This window comes from Coregonus clupeaformis, unplaced genomic scaffold, assembly GCF_020615455.1.
Source record: "Coregonus clupeaformis isolate EN_2021a unplaced genomic scaffold, ASM2061545v1 scaf0221, whole genome shotgun sequence".
NCBI lineage: Eukaryota > Metazoa > Chordata > Actinopteri > Salmoniformes > Salmonidae > Coregonus > Coregonus clupeaformis.
The window spans coordinates 209,261-233,738 of record NW_025533676.1 but is presented as its reverse complement, the minus strand read 5'-3'; the positions used below and the strand labels follow the sequence as shown (position 1 = coordinate 233,738).

The following is a 24,478-nucleotide window of genomic DNA, read 5'->3' as shown; positions in this document are numbered from 1 at the left end:
CGCGTTAACTTATGATATGCATAAAACAACAGTTTATCCTTTATAGCCTAGCCATAGGTACCTTGTCATGCACTCGGAACACAGAGGCCTTCCTCGCTGTCATTGGCCAAACTGAACACACCCAGTGATTGACATATGTTACTTGTTTCAGGAAACTAGGCGTATGTTGCGCATCACTACCTCACAGGAGAGCCATTTAAAAAAATCAAAATTAGTTTTTTGGCAGAAATGCCTTCTGGAACATGTGAAATGTAATTTGCCTTAATAACAAACTTGTATGCCATCTGTAAATATGAATACAATTGTTAAATTACGAGCCTAGTTGATTTAGCCACAGAAAAAGACAGCAACCTTCCCGCTAGCAATGTTTGGCTGAGATAATGAGTAGGTTGGACATGCCGATAGATGAGTTCGGATTGGTATGCCATGTAGCACGCTTCTGTCTATTTGAGCTGTTCAGTATGTATAGGTAATCCTGTCTAACGCAGCTTTAAAAAATATATATATCGCGTAATAGAACTGCATAAGTGTTGCTCTCCAGTTTCTGGAGGACCAAAATTTGAAATCAGTGGAATTAGAGCATGATAGCTAAGGAGATGGAGAAAACACCTGTTTCCGGATTACATCTTCAAACTAAAGGCAACCATGGCTAGTTATAGCTTAATGTTAACTAGCTAACATTGAACCTGGTTGGTTAGCTACGTGCAGATTCATGCAGGGTAGTAATGTCAGGAGTTGGGATTATGGTTCATTGTTTAGATAGCTAGCTAGCTAGCTAGCTAGCTAGCTAGCTAGATGTCTTAACAAAAGACTCCATTATGCAAGTTTCCATTCCAATAGAATGTTCATGATGTCACTGCAACAGCTGTTGATAGACGTAGCTGGTAAATTCGCTCTGGCTATCTACTCTGATTTCAGAGCACTCTCGTCTGAGTGTGCCAGAGCACAGAATAACTGACAAATTTACGAAAGCTCAACACCCGTTGAATATGGCCGGTGTCAGCAGACATTGGCAAAAAAGCATAAATTGTTTCCAGCAGCACAGTTGCAGTCACCAACGCTCTGAATAACATAAAAACAGCCTAACCAGCTCTGCTAAGGCGAGTAAAACGGTCAGAGTGAGCTGTTCTCTCATTTGTGTCTGGAAGTAGCTAGCAAGCTAGCCAATGACTTGACTGCTGTTGTTAGGACAGAACGCTCAGATCAACCCTTAAAGAGATGGGAGGGGCTAAAGCTTAAGAGGGTGTGAACGATGCTGAATGGGTGTAGACAAAGAAGAGCTCTCCAATAGGTGTACCAAAACATTCAAAGGCCATTTTCTCAAAAGTGAGGTTACAAGTTTATCAACTTTCAAAGCAGAATTACTTTCCCATTGTTCCTCAACTGTAGTGTATGATATTCCATACTTTTATCCAATGTAAAAAACACAATTTCAAATGTTGCTACATAAGATCTAATCAAGCCGGTCGGTCACATATGGTCACAGTGCACACATCCCTGCAGCCCCAAGTACATCTGCTGTCTTTCACTGCTTCCCAATGGCATAGCCATTCTTTTTTATCAGGGCCCTGCACTTTGTAGGGAATAGGGTGTAAATTAGGACGGAGCCTCTCACTCACTCACTCACTCACTCACTCACTCACTCACTCACTCACTCACTCACTCACACAAAGAGTATGCTGAATATACCAAACATTAGGGCATGACTGGATGTCCTTTGGGTGGTGGACCATTCTTGATACACACTGGAAGCTCTTCAGTGTTAAAAAACCTGTAGCTTTGCAGTTCTTTACACAAACCGGTGCGCCTGGCACCTACTATCATACCCTGTTCAAAGGCACTTAAATATTTTGTCTTGCCCATTCACCCTCTGAATGGCACACATACACAATCCATGTCTCAATTGTCTCAAGGCTTAAAAATCCTTCTTAAACCTGTCTCCTCCCCTTCATCTACACTGATTGAAGTGGATTTAACAAATGACATCAATAAGGGATCATAGCTTTCACCTGGTTTCACCTGGTCAGTCCATGTCATGGAAAGAGCAGGTGTTCTTTATGTTTTGTTCACTCAGTGTCTTTGAGCCCTCTGATATGAGTGTTCTCATTGAGCTCGTTGAGGGAGATAAACTTGGGGAAATGGCCATCTCTTTGATGCATTAAAGGTCCCGCAAAGTCATCCTATTTCCCAAGTAAAAATAGCCTTTGAATGACCAAAACATCACCCATATATTTGTATGCTATTAACCTTTTCACTCATGAGTTCCAAATATCTCTAACGGTCGCCGTTATGCAAAAGGACAGTTAACACGCGCTAACCAAAACATGCTGCCTGCTAATTATCTATATGTTTCAACTTGTCAACTTCAAGTTATTTTCTAACAAGTTTCATTTTCTAACAACAACATGTGTACGTTCATATCGAAGTAAGTGCCTTATTTTCTGTATATCGTATTGTCGTTTCTACTGTGGCATACAGTATGTATGTATGGAGCATAATGTATTTACAGTTTTATTCACATGTTTTCAAGTACTGGTGACAAATCACGCATTCCGATTATTGCATATATTGTAATGGACACCTATGATGTGTGTAGAATACTTTTTTGAAGGTTGTACTGATTATGAGCTAATGCTAAGCTATTTGCCAGCTATGTGTGGCGCCATGTTTGTTGACATTATACAATGCATTCTGGGTCTCACGTAAACTTCTGTCAGAACAAAGATGTTATAACAAAATGAGGTCAAGGAATGGTTTCACTCATCTTTCAAGTAAACTTACGGAAGTGAATGAAGGGAAGTGAATGATCGTAGACGACACACCCCCTTCAACATGTATACTGCAAACAAACCAAACTCATGTTGTCTCCTCTTCTTATCTTTGGTTGATGGGAAAAAACGAACATGGTGGCGCACACAAACTACCCATCGTCGGTTTACTTTTGATTTTTAGAAAGTGTTTTACTTAATTATTTCGATCAATGGTGAGCTCACCCGTGATGTGATGAATTGTAAATAGTAGCTAAGTACTATTAGCTAATTCATATTGTGGTTTCTGTCAGCCAAGAGTTAGCTAAATATGACCGCTTGTGTTATCAATCTTTCCTCAGTTAGCTCTAGGACTAGCGTAGCCTACATTTTCCGGTTTGGATGATTGTGTTATACTGTAACTACTTCTGTAAATGTCTAACACTGCATCCAAAAATAAACTGGTCACATTCAGGACATAACTTTGTAAGGACTGTGTTTGTGCAAAATGTTTCTGTGAAAAAACAGCGGCCAATCGAAATAAGCATTCTCTAATCACACCGGTTTGAGCGTACGCTGCAGGGACCACTGTAGAATGATCACATCCGTTTGTTGGCACGTGTCAAAGGGTTAAAATGCTCAGATTTGAAGAAATGTTTCCTTTTCTCTCATCTCTATCAGGAAGCCTGAAATAACAGGTTGTAGGCGGGGAGCTTATATTCATGAGCTCGCCTTGACTGGCACACCATTGTCTCTGCAAAATGCTCTCATGTTCATCAGAGCTGATCATGGACTGTTGGATATCAGACAAACAACAGACATACACAATTGCATTTCTATTGTTTTGTAACTAATTACAGAATACAGTTCACTGATACACTTCTTCACAAGAATTAGTAAAGCCTGAGTCACCTTAGAAGCTTAGACATAAGAATGTACGTGAAATCAGGCTACAATAAGTCTACTGGACAATCTATTGGTTGCTCTGCATTAGCATAAAAAATGACAATATGTTCATAATTGTATATAATGATCAGACATTTATTTGATTATTTACAATAGGCCAGCATAGACGAAATATTGATCAACATGAACACTCATGAGAAATAAAGGTGAGACATCATTTGTCATAAAAATTTTTTTAGAGCCATAAGCTTAATATAGGCACCCGGCCGCCCTACAGTGTACAGGACCCAATGAATCGTACAATTTGTAACAAATCAAATTGTATTGGTCACATACACATATTTAGCAGATGTTATTGCGGGTGTAGCGAAATGCTTGTGTTCCTAGCTCCAACAGTGCAGTAGTATCTAACACTCATCTCCCGTCCGAATTCTTGAAAAAAAACAATACAAAGTAACAAAATGTGATATATCAAGTAAAAATGAATAACTTAGACTTTAGGAAATACAACCAACTACTGTCAGGATCGTTAACGGATGAGACGGACCAAGGCACAGCGTGATAAGTGTACATATTTATTTAAGTACACAACACGAACAAAACAACAAACAAACGATACGTGAAGTCCAAGGTAGACTAATAACATACCCTCTACGGAAGAAGATCCCACAACGACTAGTGCCAAACAGGCTGCCTAAGTATGGTCCCCAATCAGAGACAACGAGATACAGCTGCCTCTGATTGGGAACCACCCTGGCCAACATAGATCTAAACGATCTAGCACATCAACATAGAAAATATAACACAGAAACTACACACCCTGGCTCAACATTTCAGAGTCCCCAGAGCCAGGGCGTGACAACTACAGAGATTGATGGGGAGGGGAGTGGGACAGGAGGGGGACCCATGTACCCCACTTCAATCAAGTAGGCTTCGGTCACCCCCAAGATTGAAGCGGAAGACAAATTCAGCTATGGCCTCCTCCTTGTCAGGTCTCTCACACTGGGCAGACAGGGGTCCTGGGATGGACAGCTCGCACAGCTTCCCCACATACGGCGCTGGATCAAGGGTGACCTCGTTGAAGAGGAGATCCAGGAGCCTGTCAACGTAGCCTGTAATGTTTTTGACAAGGGAAAGTTTGTTAAATGGTTAGTGAATTTGATTTCCTTTTATTTACTGTTCAGAGTTATGATGCTATCAATTCGTTGATGTAAGGATCTACTCATTCTATGAATTAATAACTATGACGTACAGTATGTTGGGTCTGTCTTCACAGGCTTTGCAGAATATCCCCCGTTCTTTGCCTTGGGAAAGCATATTTTGTATCACAGCATTCAAGCTGCGGTGGTTGCCTGAGAAGCTGTGCAGACAGAGTAGATGTTGCATTTTCTAAAATGTCTATCATTACAGCTTTGTGATAGTGGAAAGACAAAAGGAGATGGCAAAATATGATTATTCAGAGGTAAATTACAAAAACTCAACTCCTTTTGTGGACAACATTCCTTCGTGCCAGCTGTGTGCTGGCAGTTCTCAGACTCAATGTAGTGGACTTAGGGATGAAAGAACAAAAACCATATAGTGACTATCAGGTGTGTTACGGAAAATACACCATTCACAAGTCAAAGCATCCACAGCCACATTATCTAACGTTAGCCCCCCGATCCCCCCCAAAATGTTGGTTAACATGTCAGACTCATCAAACGCTGATACTTACATTATGGTCAGCGCTTGCAAGATCCACTGTCAATAATGGTACAGCATCCGTCTTCAGGATTAGCTTCCTGGCAAGACCTATCGAATGTTCTCCCCAACTGATAAAGCAACTTCACTCGAAATGTGCACTGCACACGCGTGACCATATCTTAATTTTTGGTGCAGTCTGTCCACCCAAAATGATAAGCAGCCACTGCTGTCGGATGTCTTCATTCTTCGTAAAATAGTGTACGGTTATTTTTACACTGTGGCATCCAGTCACAACACATTGTGCTTTTGCTGGCATGCTGGTAAGTAGCTTTCTACCTAACAGTCAAACCACAGGTGAAAGGTTACCAGTATCTATGGTCATACGTTCTGCTTGAGATTTACGGTTTGTAAACAAAGCCAAAGAAAGGCGTAGGCGCACATGTGATGACGGTTTTAAAGCGGTACATATTTAAATTAGTTAAGATGATAAGAGGCTACCATTGGTGTATTACATTTTCTGTCTTTATTGCATAAAGCCGGAAGTAAATCCTTGGTAATGCCTGCCTCCTGAATGAAATTGGGGGGAGGGGACCAGTAACTTTATGATCAAACTTGAGCAATGTACCAGTTACAGTCAATTTTCATACTTGGGTCACACTACTTTGAACTGGTTTCAGCCAAATATCATCCAATTTGATGAAAAACATGATTTTCACTGTTCAGGACCTTTAATGGACTCTCCTTTGAGTCTGTTAACATCGAGCAAGAACAGAGAGAAGCCCTCAAAGCCAAATCAAACCATCAGTGAACAGGGCCCTCTTGTAGGGAAAACAGAGCAGCGAGGAGAGAGGCGAGTACATGTTATCTATAAACTTCAAATGAGTTTTGAAGAGGGGGCAGCTTAGTTAGAAAACACTTCAGTCTCTTATTTTGAACCATTTGGATCCCTTTGAGCTGAGTTCAATTTTTTTGTTTAGTAAATTATCGTTAATAAAGCACTTTGTCTCTTGAAATAGAATCCAGATGAATATGTTTTGCTCGGCCCCTCTCATCCGAGGCTGGCTGATAGGGTTTTGGAAGCAACCTTGGTGCGATTGAGGTTTATCTACAAATCTGCACTTACTGACTTTGCATAAAGTGCAAAAGCATGCTGATAAATTGTGTCTTTGGGAGGTATTCTCAGCTTTTAGGGCATTCATTGCCACTCAAAAAATATTCAGAAATATGTTCATTTATTACAGGTCAGTGTGTTTAGGCAGTGTATGTAAAAATTAGCATGATGATATCTGGCTAGATGAAATGTTTAGCACTCTATAAGTAGGGCCAGGAGTAAAATCACATCTATTCATCACCGAGTTCAAATACTATTTATTGTATTTCAATTACTTTCGCATACATTTCGAAGTGAGTATTTGAATATTTTGTCTTTGAAAATAGAAGTAGTTGAATATTGGAATGTATTTGGAAATACACTTGGAAAATATTGGCATGTATTTGAAAATACTAAAATACAAAGAAAATATGTATTTAAAATACAAATGCTTAAATACGCATGTATTTGAACCCAGGTCTGACATTGAATAAATTCCCATTCAAGTCTTGTGTTGCACCACTACACTCGGTGCCCTGCGTGAGGATACCTGTGTCCCAAATGACACCCTATTCCCTATATAGTGCACTTCAGGGTACCATTTGGTACACACACAATTATTCTTTAATTATCCACACACTGGTCACCAAATGTAGTAAAATCACAACCAAGATAAAAGACGAGATGAAACCTCCTGAATGACCGACTCCCACATGCATAATCTTTTACCAGGACATGTTTATTTACAGCTGATAAAATGACAGGAGGTTTGTTACAGGGTGTTCCACAGGTTACGGCCACGTCGACAGTTTCCACCCCCTGTGTAAGCACACTCAGTCTGGGGTGTCCAGAGGGGGACACAATACACGGAGCTAGAAACACACCAGTACTCTCTATGGAAACAGACTGAGACGGAGTCCGAGGGGGAGAGATGTGGGAGGAGGGGGAGGAGGGAAGGGGGGAATTGACTCATATTCAGATATAAAATAACATGTACAAATCTCATGGCCATCAGGCACTGTGCTCCCTATTTACAGTTGTTTTAACAGGCTACAGAGCAACTCCAGGACTGCAGGTACAGTTTACACATGTGCTTGGGGGGAGAAAACAAAGCCAGTTTTATGGGGTAAAACAAATGGGGCATGGGAAACAGGGGTAGAGGGGATTCTCAGACACACATGCAGAGCGCTCCAGCCAGAGAATTGATGACTGCGATAAACATGATAATCCGTTTTTAAATTCAGTGTAAGACACACACAGCACACGCAAGCAGCACACATGGACTTATACTTACATGTACAGTACATGCACAGGCACGCACACACACGCAGTGTCACACACATATTTCAGTGGTCAAATACTGTACGCTGCCTGTGCTAATACCCTAGTTACCCTAGCAGAGCCAACTGTCAGAGTCCAGCTAGCCCTCAAGCAGTGGCAAATACTAAATTTCCCAGCATTCACAGCGCCACTGTATAATTAACGACAGGGTCATTACAAACTCATGGGCAGAACGACGGTGTCCATCACGTCGACTCTGCGAGGAACAGTCCAGTCACCAAAGATCATGTGCGCCGCTCCATCGGCTAATGGCAAACATGCCTCCTATTAAATTTTAATTTAATGATTTACACTGTTGCCACTGCAGCAAGGGACCAGGGGGACAATGGGCCGTGGGAAAACCAAGGCATGCTATTATCTTAATTACAGCCTCCATTTCAATGCTGTGAAGTAGTCTAAGGGCCCATGTGTGTGTGTTTTCTTGAGGGTAAAGTGATGAATAATAAAGACCACTGTTACGTCGTCACTGAACTGTCGGACCAGAAATAAAATAAGCGTTTTTTCAGCTGGAGAGCATTCACACAAGAAAGCCTGTTTTTGCTTTTGAAAAAAGACACATCTTTTCCAGGTCTATTTACATAAGAGCTTTGTAAAATATCTTTTTTTCTTTACCTATTTACATGACAACATCAGAGACAGAAAATGAACTGAAAAAAGTGATTGGTTTTTTATAATTAATATTGGCATTAAATTAAAATCAACTATAAATTAAGTGTATCTAAAAAAGATGACTGAAATACTGTATGTCCGTGTGTTGGAGTCCAATCTTTAGCAGTTGAGAACAGAAAAATTTGACATTCATTGGTTTTCGCCTTTAGCCAATAGAATGATGGCACAACTTTCAAATGAAACAAACAATATCGGGTCTTTTTCTTTTTATAGACTACTTTTTTTCCACTAACTACTCACACAACTGTATGACAACCACATTATTTTCACATTTCAATTTCACGTTCATGCCCGATATCATGAACAGCAAAAGAAAAGAAGAAAAAATACATTCAATGTACAGCAGAGTAACCAGGAAAGAACACAAAATGGTCTCTGTTGTTTATTGAGTTTTGAAGTGCGAGATAACAAGCGCTATAACCTGGTTATGGATACACCATGAAGACGGTTAACAAATACACAGGAAACGTTACCCATAACTCTTAAGGGCCTGGTACAGATGAATTTCCTGCCAAAAAAACAGCAATCTGTTTTTGACATTATTGGTCATGGCATCACCATCAAAACCAGTGCTAAAACGCAACCTTGCACAATCCCTACAATGAAGCCAGCTCATTGGTCAACAGTGGCAGGTGTAACTATGTTCATATTCTGTTCAAAATATTTTCAATTTCCTGGCTAACTTCCTGACCACACAGACCATGTGTGCTGACCATGTGGTCCTCCCAGATGTAACCACCTAGAACCATAATGGATCTTGGGAGATTCTGCCTCGACTGGCTAACAAATAGATGTTATCATCAAAGATATTTTTTTCCTGTCATCCTGTCACCTTATGGAAATACATGGTACACTAGTAAAATAATAGAGACAGACGGTCTGCACAGTCAACGCAAAGGATTTTGATCAAATACGCTAAATATATTTACACAAAACTAGCTCTCACGCTCATAACAGCAGATGCACGCTTCAGTGGAAGCTCTCATTCAGACACACCAAGACAAGTATCACTACAATGTGCAAAGGTACCTTTACAGTACCTGTTAATTTTTTTATCTTCTTTAAAACAAAAACAAAACAAAAAATGGTGGCATAACCGATGAGCAAGCTCGACATTCTCTGAGCCAGAAGCTCAAAGAGGAGTGGGCATACTCAGGCATACAGGGGCGGATGTAGCATAGCACACAAGCATGAGACAGGACAACCCAGACATCACATCTTAGACCAGAGCCGCAATAGAATACAGACGAGACTGCTGCAATGAGGGTAGGGTAGCTTACTCTGTAAATGCTACTGTAGGAGATATTTTTACCAGGCACAGCAGACTTGAGTGGGAGTCGATAGTGGTGGTACTTATCCTTAAGACAGAGAGCTTTGATGTGTGTGTGTTCGTGTGTGTATGTATGTATGTGTGTAGGAGCGGGTGGGTTTTGCTAATGGGGATTGAATAAGAGGGGGAAGGAAAATAAATAAAAGCAACGGATAAGCAACGGCCAAGGCGTAAAAAAACAACATCGAAACCAAAGTCAGAGGAAATAAACGAAACAATATTACAATCACTGATCAACACGAAGTGTCTTCGACTGGAGCCATCTTGGATAGAAACAACAACATTGATTAATCACATAAAAACGCTTGTTGTTGGGGTCTTCCTCTCTCTTTCTCTCTGGCTTGCTCTCTCTGATTGGTATTTACACACACTTTTCTTTTTCTCTGGGCCCTTATGGACATATAAGAGATATCATCATATTTTTTTCGGTGTCTTTTTTTTTCTGGGTTTTGGCCTCAGGGTAGGACGCTCCGAAATGTTCTTGTTTGCAGCGAGGGGCGAGAGGGCACACACGTTTTATGCTTTACTGACGTCCTGCTTTGTGTGGATGCTGTTGTCGCTGTGCACTTTGATCTCGATCATGTCGGGCTTGAGCGTCTCCTTCCCGTTCTCCTCCTTCAGCGGTAGCTTCCTGTGGGAGAGAGACAAAGGAGACAGACACATCTGAGAGAGAGAGACCTCAGAGGAAAGGGTTAATTATAACTACACATTTCACTCAACCCATGTCTCACTCATGACCATGGCTGTTAATTGTTAACTACGGTAACAGTAAACATTTTTACATTTTAGTCATTTAGCAGACGCTCTTATCCAGAGCGACTTACAGTTAGTGAGTGCATACATTTTCATACTGTACAGAGAAGACACACATAAACAATCAATATATAGAAATGTGGAATGTGAAAGGACTTAATAATAACTCTGTGAAACGTATACATTTTGATATGACATTTAGATAATGCATTTACATACATGCATACAGAGCATGCATCTTTATTGTAGAACTATAAGAGGTGCGATGAGTGGTGGTTTCCATGGCAGCATAGAGTGAGACGATTGAGAATGATGCATCCATAACATAAGTGACGGTCCCCTACTGCTACTCAATGCACGTAATACATTAAAAGTTAACACTACCTGACTGACTGTCTAATTTAATACATTTACTTTATCAATATATTAAAATAGTGGTTTATATAGTCAACAGTTTCAACAGCCCTCAATTCACTCACTGAACATACATAAAAAATACACAAACAAAAAATGATGTAACAAAAACAATCCTTAATCTTTGATCATAACGTTGAAAATACAACAAAGAACAATCTACACCTGATTCACTTACAGTACGCATACAAGCTCAGTCGATTAAAGACAACACTTCACTGACTGAGCACGGTTGTGGCCTGACTTCGCCATACTCTTTCATACTAAAGCACATTTCCACTACTATATGTCCAGTCCACTACTACAACCTATAACCATGTCGATAAATTATATCAGTTAAGTGTGTGCAAGGGTAACAGCATAAGCCAAGACCTGCAAAACAGACTAAAACATCAACTCATTATGCTTCCTGTCAACTTCAGCTAAAGCGCTGTGCCCTTTACTACTAATAGGCTGCATATTTGGGTAAGAGTGGGGTTACATTATGCTGTGGTTAGACGAGGGACACAAAAAACGTCATACCAGTCAGCATAGCTGGACAAGAAAGCAAGAAAGAGGGTGTCGGCAAAAGCAAGCCAGCATGACGGTATGCGTTGCTATGGTGATTTCAGTAAACAATCAGTGCAAATCTACATCCGGTAGAAAACAACGCTAATGCAAAAGTTGAAATATTTCAACTCTGGCGGCAAGTCCCTTCTACCATGGCAGCTACCGCCAGCATCAACAGCATTTAATGTCGTGCTGTCATTGAAAACAATGACATCCGGTTTGCCGTCTACTATCTACCTCGTAGCATCTAAACGCAGCATTAGGGTGGACAGGGCCTTAGAACCCTAGTGGTTCTGGTTTCTTACTCTGGCTCTGTGAGAGGTGTAGTCTCGTTGGGTTCGTGCACTGGGCTCCCATCGTGGTTAGTTATTCTCTCCTCTTCCGTTCTCATCTCAACGATAGGATCCTTGGACCCATCGCCCCTATGCATAAACACACACAGGCATGAGCATGCACGTGTGTGCACACACAGTTGCACACACACACACACACACAAACTTCAGCAAATCCATTTGTGACACAATGCAGACAGAAGCAGTGCTTTCCTGTTCTCGTCTCTCCTTCTCTTCTATGATATCTCCAGCGGCCATGACTCCGCGCAGCCCTGTATACTTAACCCTCACACAGAAGGCTGAGGAGATATCTCAGTGTGCCTGCCTGTAATCTAACAGAGCCTCAAAGTGACACTAAAGCACAGTGGGGAAGCCTCTCGTTCGCTCGCTTGCTCTTCCCTCCAACAATGTTAATCGCGCCAATAAGGCCATCCACACCAGTGCTTTGGGGCTTGCTGACAATCCAAAGGGATTGCATTGGGCTGAGTCGAGGAACCTGGCTGGCCCTGGGTTCAACCACTTCCTATCTCAGGGGGTTTGGGTGTTAAGCTCCACAGTATGTTAGTAGTGACTCTGAGGGGACCGATGTCCTACAGTGAGGGAAAAAAGTATTTGATCCCCTGCTGATTTTGTAAGTTTGCCCACTGACAAATAAATTATCAGTCTATAATTTGAATGGTAGGTTTATTTGAACAGTGAGAGACAGAATAACAACAAAAAAATCCAGAACAACGCATGTCAAAAATGTTATAAATTGATTTGCATTTTAATGAGGGAAATAAGTATTTGACCCCCTCTCAATCAGAAAGATTTCTGGTTCCCAGGTGTCTTTTATACAGGTAACGAGCTGAGATTAGGAGCACACTCTTAAAGGGAGTGCTCCTAATCTCAGTTTGTTACCTGTATAAAAGACACCTGTCTACAGAAGCAATCAATCAATACGATTCCAAACTCTCCACCATGGCCAAGACCAAAGAGCTCTCCAAGGATGTCAGGGACAAGATTGTAGACCTACACAAGGCTGGAATGGGCTACAAGACCATCACCAAGCAGCTTGGTGAGAAGGTGACAACAGTTGGTGAGATTATTCGCAAATGGAAGAAACACAAAATAACTGTAAATCTCCCTCGGCCTGGGGCTCCATGCAAGATCTCACCTCGTGGAGTTGCAATGATCATGAGAACGGTGAGGAATCAGCCCAGAACTACACGGGAGGATCTTGTCAATGATCTCAAGGCAGCTGGGACCATAGTCACCAAGAAAACAATTGGTAACACACTACGCCATGAAGGACTGAAATCCTGCCACGCCCGCATGTTCCCCCTGCTCAAGAAAGCACATATACATGCCCGTCTGAAGTTTGCCAATGAACATCTGAATGATTCAGAGGAGAACTGGGTGAAAGTGTTGTGGTCCGATGAGACCAAAATGGAGCTGTTTGGCATCAACTCAACTCGCCGTGTTTGGAGGAGGAGGAATGCTGCCTATGACCCCAAGAACATCATCCCCACTGTCAAACATGGAGGTGGAAACATTATGCTTTGGGGGTGTTTTTCTGCTAAGGGGACAGGACAACTTCACCGCATCAAAGGGACGATGGACGGGGCCATGTACCGTCAAATCTTGGGTGAGAACCTCCTTCCCTCAGCCAGGGCATTGAAAATGGGTCGTGGATGGGTATTCCAGCATGACAATGACCCAAAACACATGGCCAAGGCAACAAAGGAGTGGCTCAAGAAGAAGCACATTAAGGTCCTGGAGTGGCCTAGCCAGTCTCCAGACCTTAATCCTATAGAAAATATGTGGAGGGAGCTGAAGGTTCGAGTTGTCAAACATTAGTCTCAAAACCTTTAATAACTTGGAGAAGATCTGCAAAGAGGAGTGGGACAAAATCCCTCCTGAGATGTGTGCAAACCTGGTGGCCAACTACAAGAAACGTCTGACCTCTGTGATTGCCAACAAGGGTTTTGCCACCAAGTACTAAGTAATGTTTTGCGGAGGGGTCAAATACTTATTTCCCTCATTAAAATGCAAATCAATTTATAACATTTTTGACATGTGTTTTTCTGGATTTTTTTGTTGTTATTCTGTCTCTCACTGTGCAAATAAACCTACCATTACAATTATAGACTGATCATGTCTTTGTCAGTGGGCAAACTTGCAAAATCAGCAGGGGATCAAATACTTTTTTCCCTCACTGTATAATAAGCCTGAAAAGTCCATAATGCCAGGCATACACTACACTATTTTTTTTGGCCACGAATTCCCCATCCCACACCAATTTCCATGATCGGGGTGAAATCCTATGAACTTGGGCTAGGATCAGTACGTTGGGACTCGTGTAGTTTGAGCGAGTCAAGGACACACAGATGATGGCTGTTCCATTCTCCAGACCCCTGTCAGTTGTCTGAGAATTTTTGGACATTTTGGTCGTGCATCTTGTAGTATGAGCAGTGCTACAACGCGATTGGGCAAGGATTGCTGACAATAGCCAATGAGCACTCAGCATGTGAGACCAAAACAATGATGGCGAAGAGGAAAGCAACAACAACACACACCGTGTGGAATGAGGTGATGGAAGATAGATTGGTGGAGCTGTGGAGAGAACGCAATGCCTTTTCAATGGGCAAGTTCATTTTACATGGCCTGGTGACCCGGATGAGCAGAGTTTGCTCATTTTAGAACATTCCAATGGTCCTTAAGTGAAATCTCCACCCACCCGGGGCACCAATATCACATCTGCATCCTACCATGACAAAAACCAAAAAGATTATTTCATATTATCATTATTATTTCATATTAAGTCCATATTCTGCTCCTCTGTCTCTTAAAAAATAAAAATTCTGCACATAATAATGTGCACACAAATAAACCAGCTCACTGTTTGCGTGTCGGCAGTTTTTTCCTACGACAACCGAGAAACTCAGAGCAAGATAATAATAAATAATAATAATATGCCATTTAGCAGACGCTTTTATCCAAAGCGACTTACAGTCATGCGTGCATACATTTTTGTGTATGGGTGGTCCCGGGGATCGAACCCACTACCTTGGCGTTACAAGCGCCGTGCTCTACCAGCTGAGCTACAGAGGACCACACTAGGGAATCATCATGTAATGTGAGCAACCTGGGGTTGAGGATGGACAGAATGAAATATTTGAGACAAGGAAATCGGCGCACGTCCAAGTTGTTAAGATTTTAGAAGTCGTGTTGTGTATGCCCAGCATAAGGTTCAGTCCTCAAACAGTCTGAGACGGCCGAATATAAACGTGTAAAGACAATTGACAAGTACCATCCACATTAAAGCAGCTTGCGGGCCGCATTTGGCTTACGGGCCTGTAGTTTGAGACCCCTGCTTTAAACACAAGAGAGAAACGAGTCCAAGTCCTCTAAACAGCATGTAGGAAACAAATATAAACCATGCTCTTTATGAAGCAAAAGTGCAGTGCTCAAGTCCCATGAATGAACCAGACCTTAAATATCCTATTATAACCTATAATATAAGACAGCACTCCTAAGCCAAAGATGATTCAATTACTATTTCTTCCAAGATGTAGAACTAATCTTACAAACCTAAAAAAACATGGTCAGTTACTTTGCCACTATATTTGCCACTTAGTGAAAAGTGTACAGTGCTTTAAATGCTAAACAATAATTAAGTGTAGGAGATTAATTGCACATTTATCTCGGTAGAAGACATAAATGGGTTAATCAATACTGTTCGGTGTTGTACATAAACAAACTGGAACATTATTCTGTGTAATTTATTCCATCCTAATGTTATTCATAGTAATATTATGTCCCCAAATGCATTTTTCTAGATTTGGACGTGTGTTAATTTGTTTTTATATAATGTTGTGCTTGTTTATTTAGCTTTTTAAGCACTTAGAGATGTTTTATTGTACTGAAAAGCACTATATAAACTAAATAAATTATGATTATGAATTATTTCTGTTTCTATAGAAACACAATGTGAATCTCTTAAAAGGACACAAACCGTTTATAAACACCTTTTCCACATAAGCACGTCCTTGCTCAATACAAAATTAATTATGGCAGGCAAAACCACATCAAATATGTAACTAAATAACTCATATTATACATTGCTAATGCACATTTATATGTTTAGTCACCTAAAAATGCTGAAAGCATTCATTCCTGAAATCAATGAATAGTTAATTAGCCAGTGAATTAAAGTTAAAGTTTAATTTAATCAAATTATTTAGTGATAATGTGATTCTTTGGGAAATATAAAGTGGGCAGCTATTGTTCAACACCCCTGCAGATCTGAGACAATTGAGTTGGTGTAGGCAGTAGCTCCAGCTAGTTTATTTTATTTTGCTTACACCCAGTCTAATCAGATCTAGCGAGGCTGCAAGGAAGGGAACAACTTTTTGGAATAAGATGCTGCCCAAAGCAAACTGGTAAACCACGCTGTATGTTTTCCGTCATAGACATGACCAGCACAACCATACACGGATTACGTAGCACAACCCTACACGAGTCAACTCCATCAGAATCAAATGTAACTATACATATGGTATTAACTCTTTCCATTCACCACTTACTGGCATGAGTAGGTGGACCATTTACATGTAAGTGTCTTACATAACTTATACAATCCTACAGAACATTCAACACATCTCTAAGACTTAGAATCCCATCTTAGCTCCACTTAAGCACCGTGATGGACCTGAATTAGCATCTTAAACTTAAAGCATCTCCTACTTTCCATTAATCCAAATCCCTCAGATGTGTAGAAAGGCCTGAGTCAGAGGCAGTCAGAAGTCTCAGCAGGAAGATTTCACCCACCCACCGGCCAGACAGTCACACGCACGCGCACACACACACACACACACACACACACACACACACACACACACACACACACACACACAGCAGACTCCATTACACCTCCCTGTGACTCAGCACAATGTCAGTCTAGCTACACGCTGTCTTGTTAGGCTCTTCCCTTCTCATCCCTTGCCTCAAGTGAGAGACAGCACGTAGGCACACTGACAACTCTCCCACTCTATCCATCTTTCTCCCTATATTCAGATCTCCTCTTGATTCATCTTTCACTCTCGTTCTCCCCAACCCCTATCTCTCGCTCTTTCCATCTCTCCCTATCTCTATCGCTCTTTCACTCTCACTCTACATCCATTCTGCTGTGCTAGAGTCATCAGTCCTATCTTGAATGTATTAATTATTCATGCTTTTGTCAAATTAAACTCCAGTTCCATGGGAATGAAAGCGGAGGTACATAGTAATAGCTGTGGTTTTGTAATGGCATGCTCAGTGAAGCCTGAACACAGATAAGCACACACTGTACCTTGATTTAGACACTCTGAACAAACACATAGCCTTGTATTCCCCCTCTCTCACACATACAGATTTGTCCGCGTACACTACCAGTCAAAAGTTTGGACACACCTACTCATTCAAGGATTTTTCTTTATTTTTACATTGTAGAATAATACTGAAGACATCAAAACTATGAAATAACACATATGGAATCATGTAGTAACCAAATAAGTGTTAAACAAATCAAAATATATTTTATATTTGAGATTCTTCAAATAGCCACCCTTTGCCTTGATGACAGCTTTGCACACTCTTGGCATTCTCTCAACCAGCTTCATGAGGTAGTCACCTGGAGTGCATTTAAATTAACAGGTGTGCCTTGTTAAAAGGTAATCAGTTGTGTTGTGACAAGGTAGGGTGGGTATACAGAAGATAGCCCTATTTGGTAAAAGACCAAGTCCATATTATGGCAAGAACAGCTCAAATAAGCAAAGAGAAATGACAGTCCGTCATTACTTTAAGACATGAAGGTCAGTCAATACGGAACATTTCAAGAACTTTGAAAGTTTCTTCAAGTGCAGTCGCAAAAACCATCACGTGCTATGATGAAACTGGCTCTCATGAGGACCGTCACAGGAATGGAAGACCCAGAGTTACCTCTGCTGCAGAGGATAAGTTCATTAGAGTTACCAGTCTCAGAAATTGCAGCCCAAATCAATGCTTCACAGAGTTCAAGTCACAGACACATCTCAACATCAACTGTTCAGAGTGGACTGTGTGAATCAGGCCTTCATGGTCGAATTGCTGCAAAGAAACCACTACTAAAGGACACCAATAAGAAGAAGAGACCTGCTTGGGCCAAGAAACACAAGCAATGGACATTAGACTGGTGGAAATCTGTCCTTTGGTCTGATGAGGCCAAATTAGATTTTTGGTTCCAACCGCCGTGTCTTTGTGAGACGCAGAGTAGGTGAACGGATGATCTACGCATGTGTGGTTCCCACCGTGAAGCATGGAGGAGGTGTGATGGTGTGGGGGTGCTTTGCTGGTGACACTGTCTGTGATTTATTTAGACTTCAAGGCACACTTAACCAGCATGGCTACCACAGCATTCTGCAGCGATACGCCATCCTATCTGGTTTAGTGGGACTATCATTTGTTTTTCAACCGGACAATGACCCTTCACACCTCCAGGTTGTGTAAGGGCTATTTCACCAAGAAGGAGAGTGATGGAGTGTTGCATCAGATGACCTGGCCTCCACAATCACCCGACCTCAACCCAATTGAGATGGTTTGGGATGAGTTGGAACGCAGAGTGAAGGATAAGCAGCCAACAAGTGCTCAGCATATGTGGGAACTCCTTCAAGACTATTGGAAAAGCATTCCTCATGAAGCTGGTTGAGAGAATGCCAAGAGCGTGCAAAGCTGTCATCAAGGCAAAGGGTGGCTACTTTGAAGAATCTCAAATATAGTTTGATTTGTTTATTACCTTTTTGGTTACTACATGATTCCATATATGTAATTTCATAGTTTTGATGTCGTCACTATTATTCTACAATATAGAAAATAGTAAAAATAAAGAAAAACCCTTGAATGAGTAGGTGTGTCCAAACTTTTGACTGGTACTGTATATGTAAAGTTTGGACAGGTGAAAATAAATATGTCTGAAACCAAATGGAGGATTAACTTTCACCTATCCAATTTTTCCAGATCAGAATGTATGAGGGAAAAGGGAGTAGAAAGAATTGAGATACACTCTGAGTGAGTGAGTGAGTGAGTGAGGTAGTGAGTGAGTGAGTGTGTGAGTGAGAGAGTGAGTGAGAAGGTGAACAATAGCTTGCGACTAACTGCCTGACTGACTGACAATGTCACATCACACATTCTATGACACAAGGTCAGTCTTCGCAGTTCAAAGGTCAAAGGTCCACTCACAGGTAGGCGGCCTTGCCCTCCTCCATCTCCTTGCTCTTGCCGCTGGTGGCCGTCTTCTTGCTGCAGAGTTTGCGCGTGATGCACATGAGCAGGCCGCACTGGCGCAGGAAGTAGCAGCTCACGTCCACCACCACGAGGACCAGGAGGAGGCCGACCAGGCCCAGGCCCACCACAGGCCCCAGGCCCAGGCCGCTGAACAGGGAGTCTGCTGGATGGAGGCCGGACAGAGAGAGAGTTCTGTCACTCAACGAGTTACAGAGAAAGAGTAAGTGACACATATCATATTAATGTAACCCAGGCCCCCCACAGGCCCGAGCCCAAGGCCACTGAACATGGAGTCTGCTTGATGAGAGAGTATTGTCACTCAACGAGTTACATAGGCATCAGACACACATCAAGGTGATATAACCCGGGCTGAGCCACATCACCACTGCCCCCAGGCCCAGGCTGCTGAACATGGAGTCTGCTAAGACGGGAGAAACAGAGAGCGAGCCCTGTGGGAAACTGCTATAGACCACCAAGTGCTAACAGTCTCAATATGTGTGAAATGCTCGATAATGTATGTGATATCAACAGAGAGGTATATTTTGTGGGTATTTTAAATATTGACTGGCTTTCATCAAGCTGCCCACTCAAGAAAAAATGTCAAACTGTAACCAGAGCCTGCAACCTGGTTCATGTTACCAGTCAACCTACCAGGGTAGTTACAAACAGCACAGGAATAAAATCATCAACATGTATTGATCACATCTTTACTTATGCTGCAGAAATGTGCTTTAAAGCAGTATCCAAATTCATTGGATGTGGAGATCACAATATAGTAGCCATATTTAGGAAAACCAAAGTTCCAAAGGCTGGGACTAATATAGTGTATAAGAGGTCATTCAATATGTTATGTAGTGATTCCTATGTTGTTGATGTAAAAAATATTTGTTGGTCTGTGGTGTGTAGTGAGGCACAACCAGACGTTGCACTTACTAATAAGCATGCACCCATTTAAGAAAATGACTGCATGAAGCCAAGATGGCACCAACATACAAGGCAGCTCTGCTTCTAGCTCCTAAGCAACTTTGCAGTATTTTGTTTTTTTGTGTGTTATTTCTTCCATTATTAGCGCAGAACGTTTTCATCTCATATGTATATACTGTATTCTATTCTACTGTATTTTAGTCAATGCCAGTCCGACATTGCTCGTCCTAATATTTATATATTTCTTAATTCCATTCTTTTACTTTTAGATTTGTGTATTGCTGTGAATTGTTAGATACTACTGCACTGTTGGAGCTAGGAACACAAGCATTTCACTACACCCACAATAACATCTGCTAAATATGTGTATGTGACCAATACAATTAGATTATATTTGATTTGTAAAAACGGTTAAATCACCGTGGATTGAAGAGGAATTAAAAAATTGTATGGTTGAGAAGGGTGAGGCAAAAGGAATGGCAAATAAATCTGACTGCACAACCGATTGGCAAACATACTGCAAATTGAGAATCATGTGACTAAACTGAATAAAAAGAAGAAGAAACTATACTATGAAACAAAGATAAATGATATAAAGAATGATAGCAAAAAGCTTTGGAGTACCTTAAACGCAGCTCCATCATTCATAGAATCAGATGGCTCATTCATCACAAAATCCACTGATATTGACAATTACTTCAATGATTTTTTTATTGACAAGATTAGCAAACTTAGGCATGACATGCCAGCAGCAAACGCTGACACTACACATCCAAGTATGACTGATCAAATTATGAAAGACAAGCATTGTAATTTTGAATTCCGTAAAGTGAGTGTGGAAGAAGTGAACAAATGATTGTTGCCTATCAACAATGACAAGCCACCGGGGTCTAACAACTTGGATGGGAAATTCCTGAGGATAATAGAAGGCCAATATTGCCACTCCTATTTGCCATATCTTCAATTTAAGACTACTAGAAATTGTGTGCCCTCAGGCCTTGAAGGAAGCAAAAGTAATTCCGCTACCCATGAATAGTAAAGTCCGCTTTACTGGCTCAAATAGCCGACTAATCAGCCTGCTACCAACCCTTAGTAAAATTCTGTTTGACCAGATACAATGCTATTTTACAGTAAAGAAATTGACAACAGACTTTCAGCATGCTTATAGGGAAGGACATCGAAACAAGCACAGAACTTACACAAATGACTGATGATTGGCTGAGAGAAATTGATGATACATATATTGTGGGAGCTTTTTTGTTAGACTTCAGTGCAGCTTTGACACTTTCGATCATAGTCTGCTGCTGGAAAAATGTATGTGTTATGGCTTCACACCCTCTGCTATATTGTGGATAAAGAGTTACCTGTCTAAAAGAACAAATAGGGTGTTCTTTAATGGAAGCATCTCCAATATAATCCAGGTAGAATCAGGAATTCCCCAGGGCAGCTGTCTAGGCCCCTTACTTTTTTCAATCTTTACTAACGACATGCCACTGGCTTTGAGCCAGTGTGTCTATCTATGCGGATGACTACTACAGCGACTGAAATGTCTGCAACACTTAACAAAGAGCTGCAGTTAATTTCAGAATGGGTGGCAAGGAATAAGTTAGTCCTAAATATTTCTAAAACTAAAAGCATTGTATCTGGGACAAATCATTCACTAAACTCTAAACCTCAACGAAATCTTGTAATGAATAATGTGGAAATTGAGCAAGTTGAGGTGACTAAACTGCTTGGAGTAACCTTGGATTGTAAACTGTCATGGTCAAAATATGTTGATTCAACAGTAGCTAAGATGGGGAGAAGTCTGTCCATAATAAAGCACTGCTCTGCCTTCTTAACAACATTATTGTCATGACTTGCCATCATGGGTTGAGGATCAAACATGCCAGCTAGGCAAAGGTTTGAACACCCCCTTTCCTGGGGGCCAGTTTTATGACCGGTCTAAATACCGTGCAGACTTTCCCTTCCTTGCCATGAAGTATTGGGAGAAAGGACCCCTTTGTTAACAACGGAAGTCTTCCCGCCAAGACTCCAACATCCAAAAGTGGATAATGAAACAATATTCCTACTTAAAATAATGTGGGAAATGGTTGGTGGGGACTTAAAGAACAATCATGTCAAATTCGTTACTATGTTGTGATGTCATTAAAGATGGTGGAACAACATAACTGTATCTCTGGAGGGGTACACTTCCCAGTTATGAGGTTTGCATCTAATTGTTGTATAAAACAAATGATTTAAGTATAATAATACTTTGTGAAGATAACAATGTGAATTTAGCATTCTAGATGAGATTATTGTTTTCCATATTGATTTGTTCTCAGTCAGTGGCCATGCCCAGATGAGCACAAACATGATGGAACGCCCCTTTTACCCCGAGTGCATAAAAAGCCATCTGACAAAATTCACCTCAGACCAGCAGATGTGAAGCGTGAGCTAAACGTTGCAAATGGTTGAATTTCTACCAGACCAGGAAGCCCACGGCTTAAAATGGTTGACACTCTACAAGACCAGCAGACGTGAAGCGTCAGCTAAACGTTACAAAATGGTTTAAAACTACAACTCCATTACCAAAGGAAGACCAAGCATACTACGGTATAAGCCGGATGTTGCAAATGGTTGAATTTCTACAAGACCAAGAAGCGTGAAGCTGAAGCTATACGTTACAAAATGGTTAGACCAGAAAGACCAGAAAACGTGAGACGTTAGTCCACACGTTTGAAATGGAGAAACTCTGAAACTCTCAACCTCTACCCGAGGTGAAGAAGAAGACCATGCACTAGACCTTATCATCGCAGTCTGCAGCTGGCATGTATAGTCGTCTAGAGAACTTTCACTACAGACACGAGAGCAGAGGACAATCCCTCTCAGACAACCACTGGTACATCTGAAGTATCCAGTCTAACCACTACTACGACCAGAAACTCTACCAAGGACATTGGGATCTCTGGTGGGCAAACCAAAGTCCTACATCATCAACTCAACTATCGAGGACAGCTACACGTAAATAAATGTTGCATTTCTAATCTGAATGAGCGTATTTGGGTGCATAAGTATTACGTCAGCATAGTAACCACGATAGTTTGAATCTCTGTCTCTCCCTTCCACTCTGACCCTCCTTCTACCCAAGCATTCATGCTATTGTTAGTCCAGTCCACTAGGGACCTGTTTTCATTGTATAACGTTAGTAATCAATGACCTGTGTGTGTGTGTTTGTATTGTGTTATTATTTAGTTAGTTAGTAAATAAATAATTAAGCCAATTTATGTATTGCTGATTCATCAATAAGGTTAGGGTTCTTGCAGGTTCATGGATTATGCGACGTTCAGAATGAGACTGTTGAAGTAATTATTAGATAAGTGACTGTTATCGATATATAACATATATATTCAAAGAGTTTAATTCGGGAGATGGTAACTCATTAAACAACTTCTTCCATGGTGCCCCAAATTCCTAATGAGTTAATTGTTACATGATTCATTTAATCGAGTGACAATTAAACATAGTTAGGTGATTCAATAAATAACAGTCATACATTAAAGTAAGTCACGTCACAACACTATAAACAAGGCAGGTCCTACAGGCCATAGTTTTGTCGCACCTGGACTACTGTTCAGTCGTGTGGTCAGGTGCCACAAAGAGGGACTTATTACAATAGGCTCAGAACAGGGCATCATGGCTGACCCTTAAATGTATATGGGGAGCTAACATTAATATTATGCATGTTAATCTCTCATGGCTCAAAGTGGAGAAGAGATTGACTTCATCACTACTTGTTTTTTTAAGAAGTGTTGACAAGCTGAATGCACTGAGATATCTGTTTAAACTACAAGCACACAGCTCGGACACCCATGCATACCCCACAAGAAATGCCACCAGAACAGACTATGGGAGGCGCACAGTACTACATAGAGCCATGACTACATGGAACTCTATTCTACATCAGGTAACTGATGCAAGCAGTAGAATCAGATTTTATATTATGCATGTTAATCTCTCATGGCTCAAAGTGGAGAAGAGATTGACTTCATCACTACTTGTTTTTTTAAGAAGTGTTGACAAGCTGAATGCACTGAGATATCTGTTTAAACTACAAGCACACAGCTCGGACACCCATGCATACCCCACAAGAAATGCCACCAGAACAGACTATGGGAGGCGCACAGTACTACATAGAGCCATGACTACATGGAACTCTATTCTACATCAGGTAACTGATGCAAGCAGTAGAATCAGATTTAAAAAATAGATGAAAATACACCTTATGGAACAGCGGGGACTGTGAAGAGACACACAGACAGGTACACACACACATATATGCACATAAATGCTAGCACTCTACAAACACGTACATTGAAATAACGTTGTATGGTGGTATTATACATTTTGTATTGTAGATACAGTGCATTTGGACCCCTTGACTTTTTCCACATCCCCCCCCCCTCATCAATCTACA

General features: G+C 41.1%; 1 protein-coding gene across 1 annotated transcript in view; it reads right to left on the bottom strand.

The window, feature by feature from the left end:
* Positions 1 to 11,783: 11,783 nt before the first annotated feature.
* Positions 11,784 to 24,478, bottom strand: part of zgc:152904 (uncharacterized protein LOC767777 homolog) — a 99,812-nt gene continuing 87,117 nt past the window's right edge. The window contains exons 13-14 of the mRNA XM_045214239.1: positions 19,051 to 19,258; positions 11,784 to 11,904 (exon numbers count right to left, since the gene is read on the bottom strand). Coding sequence (XP_045070174.1) covers positions 11,784 to 11,904; positions 19,051 to 19,258 — 329 coding nt within the window. The remainder of the gene's footprint in view (positions 11,905 to 19,050; positions 19,259 to 24,478) is intronic.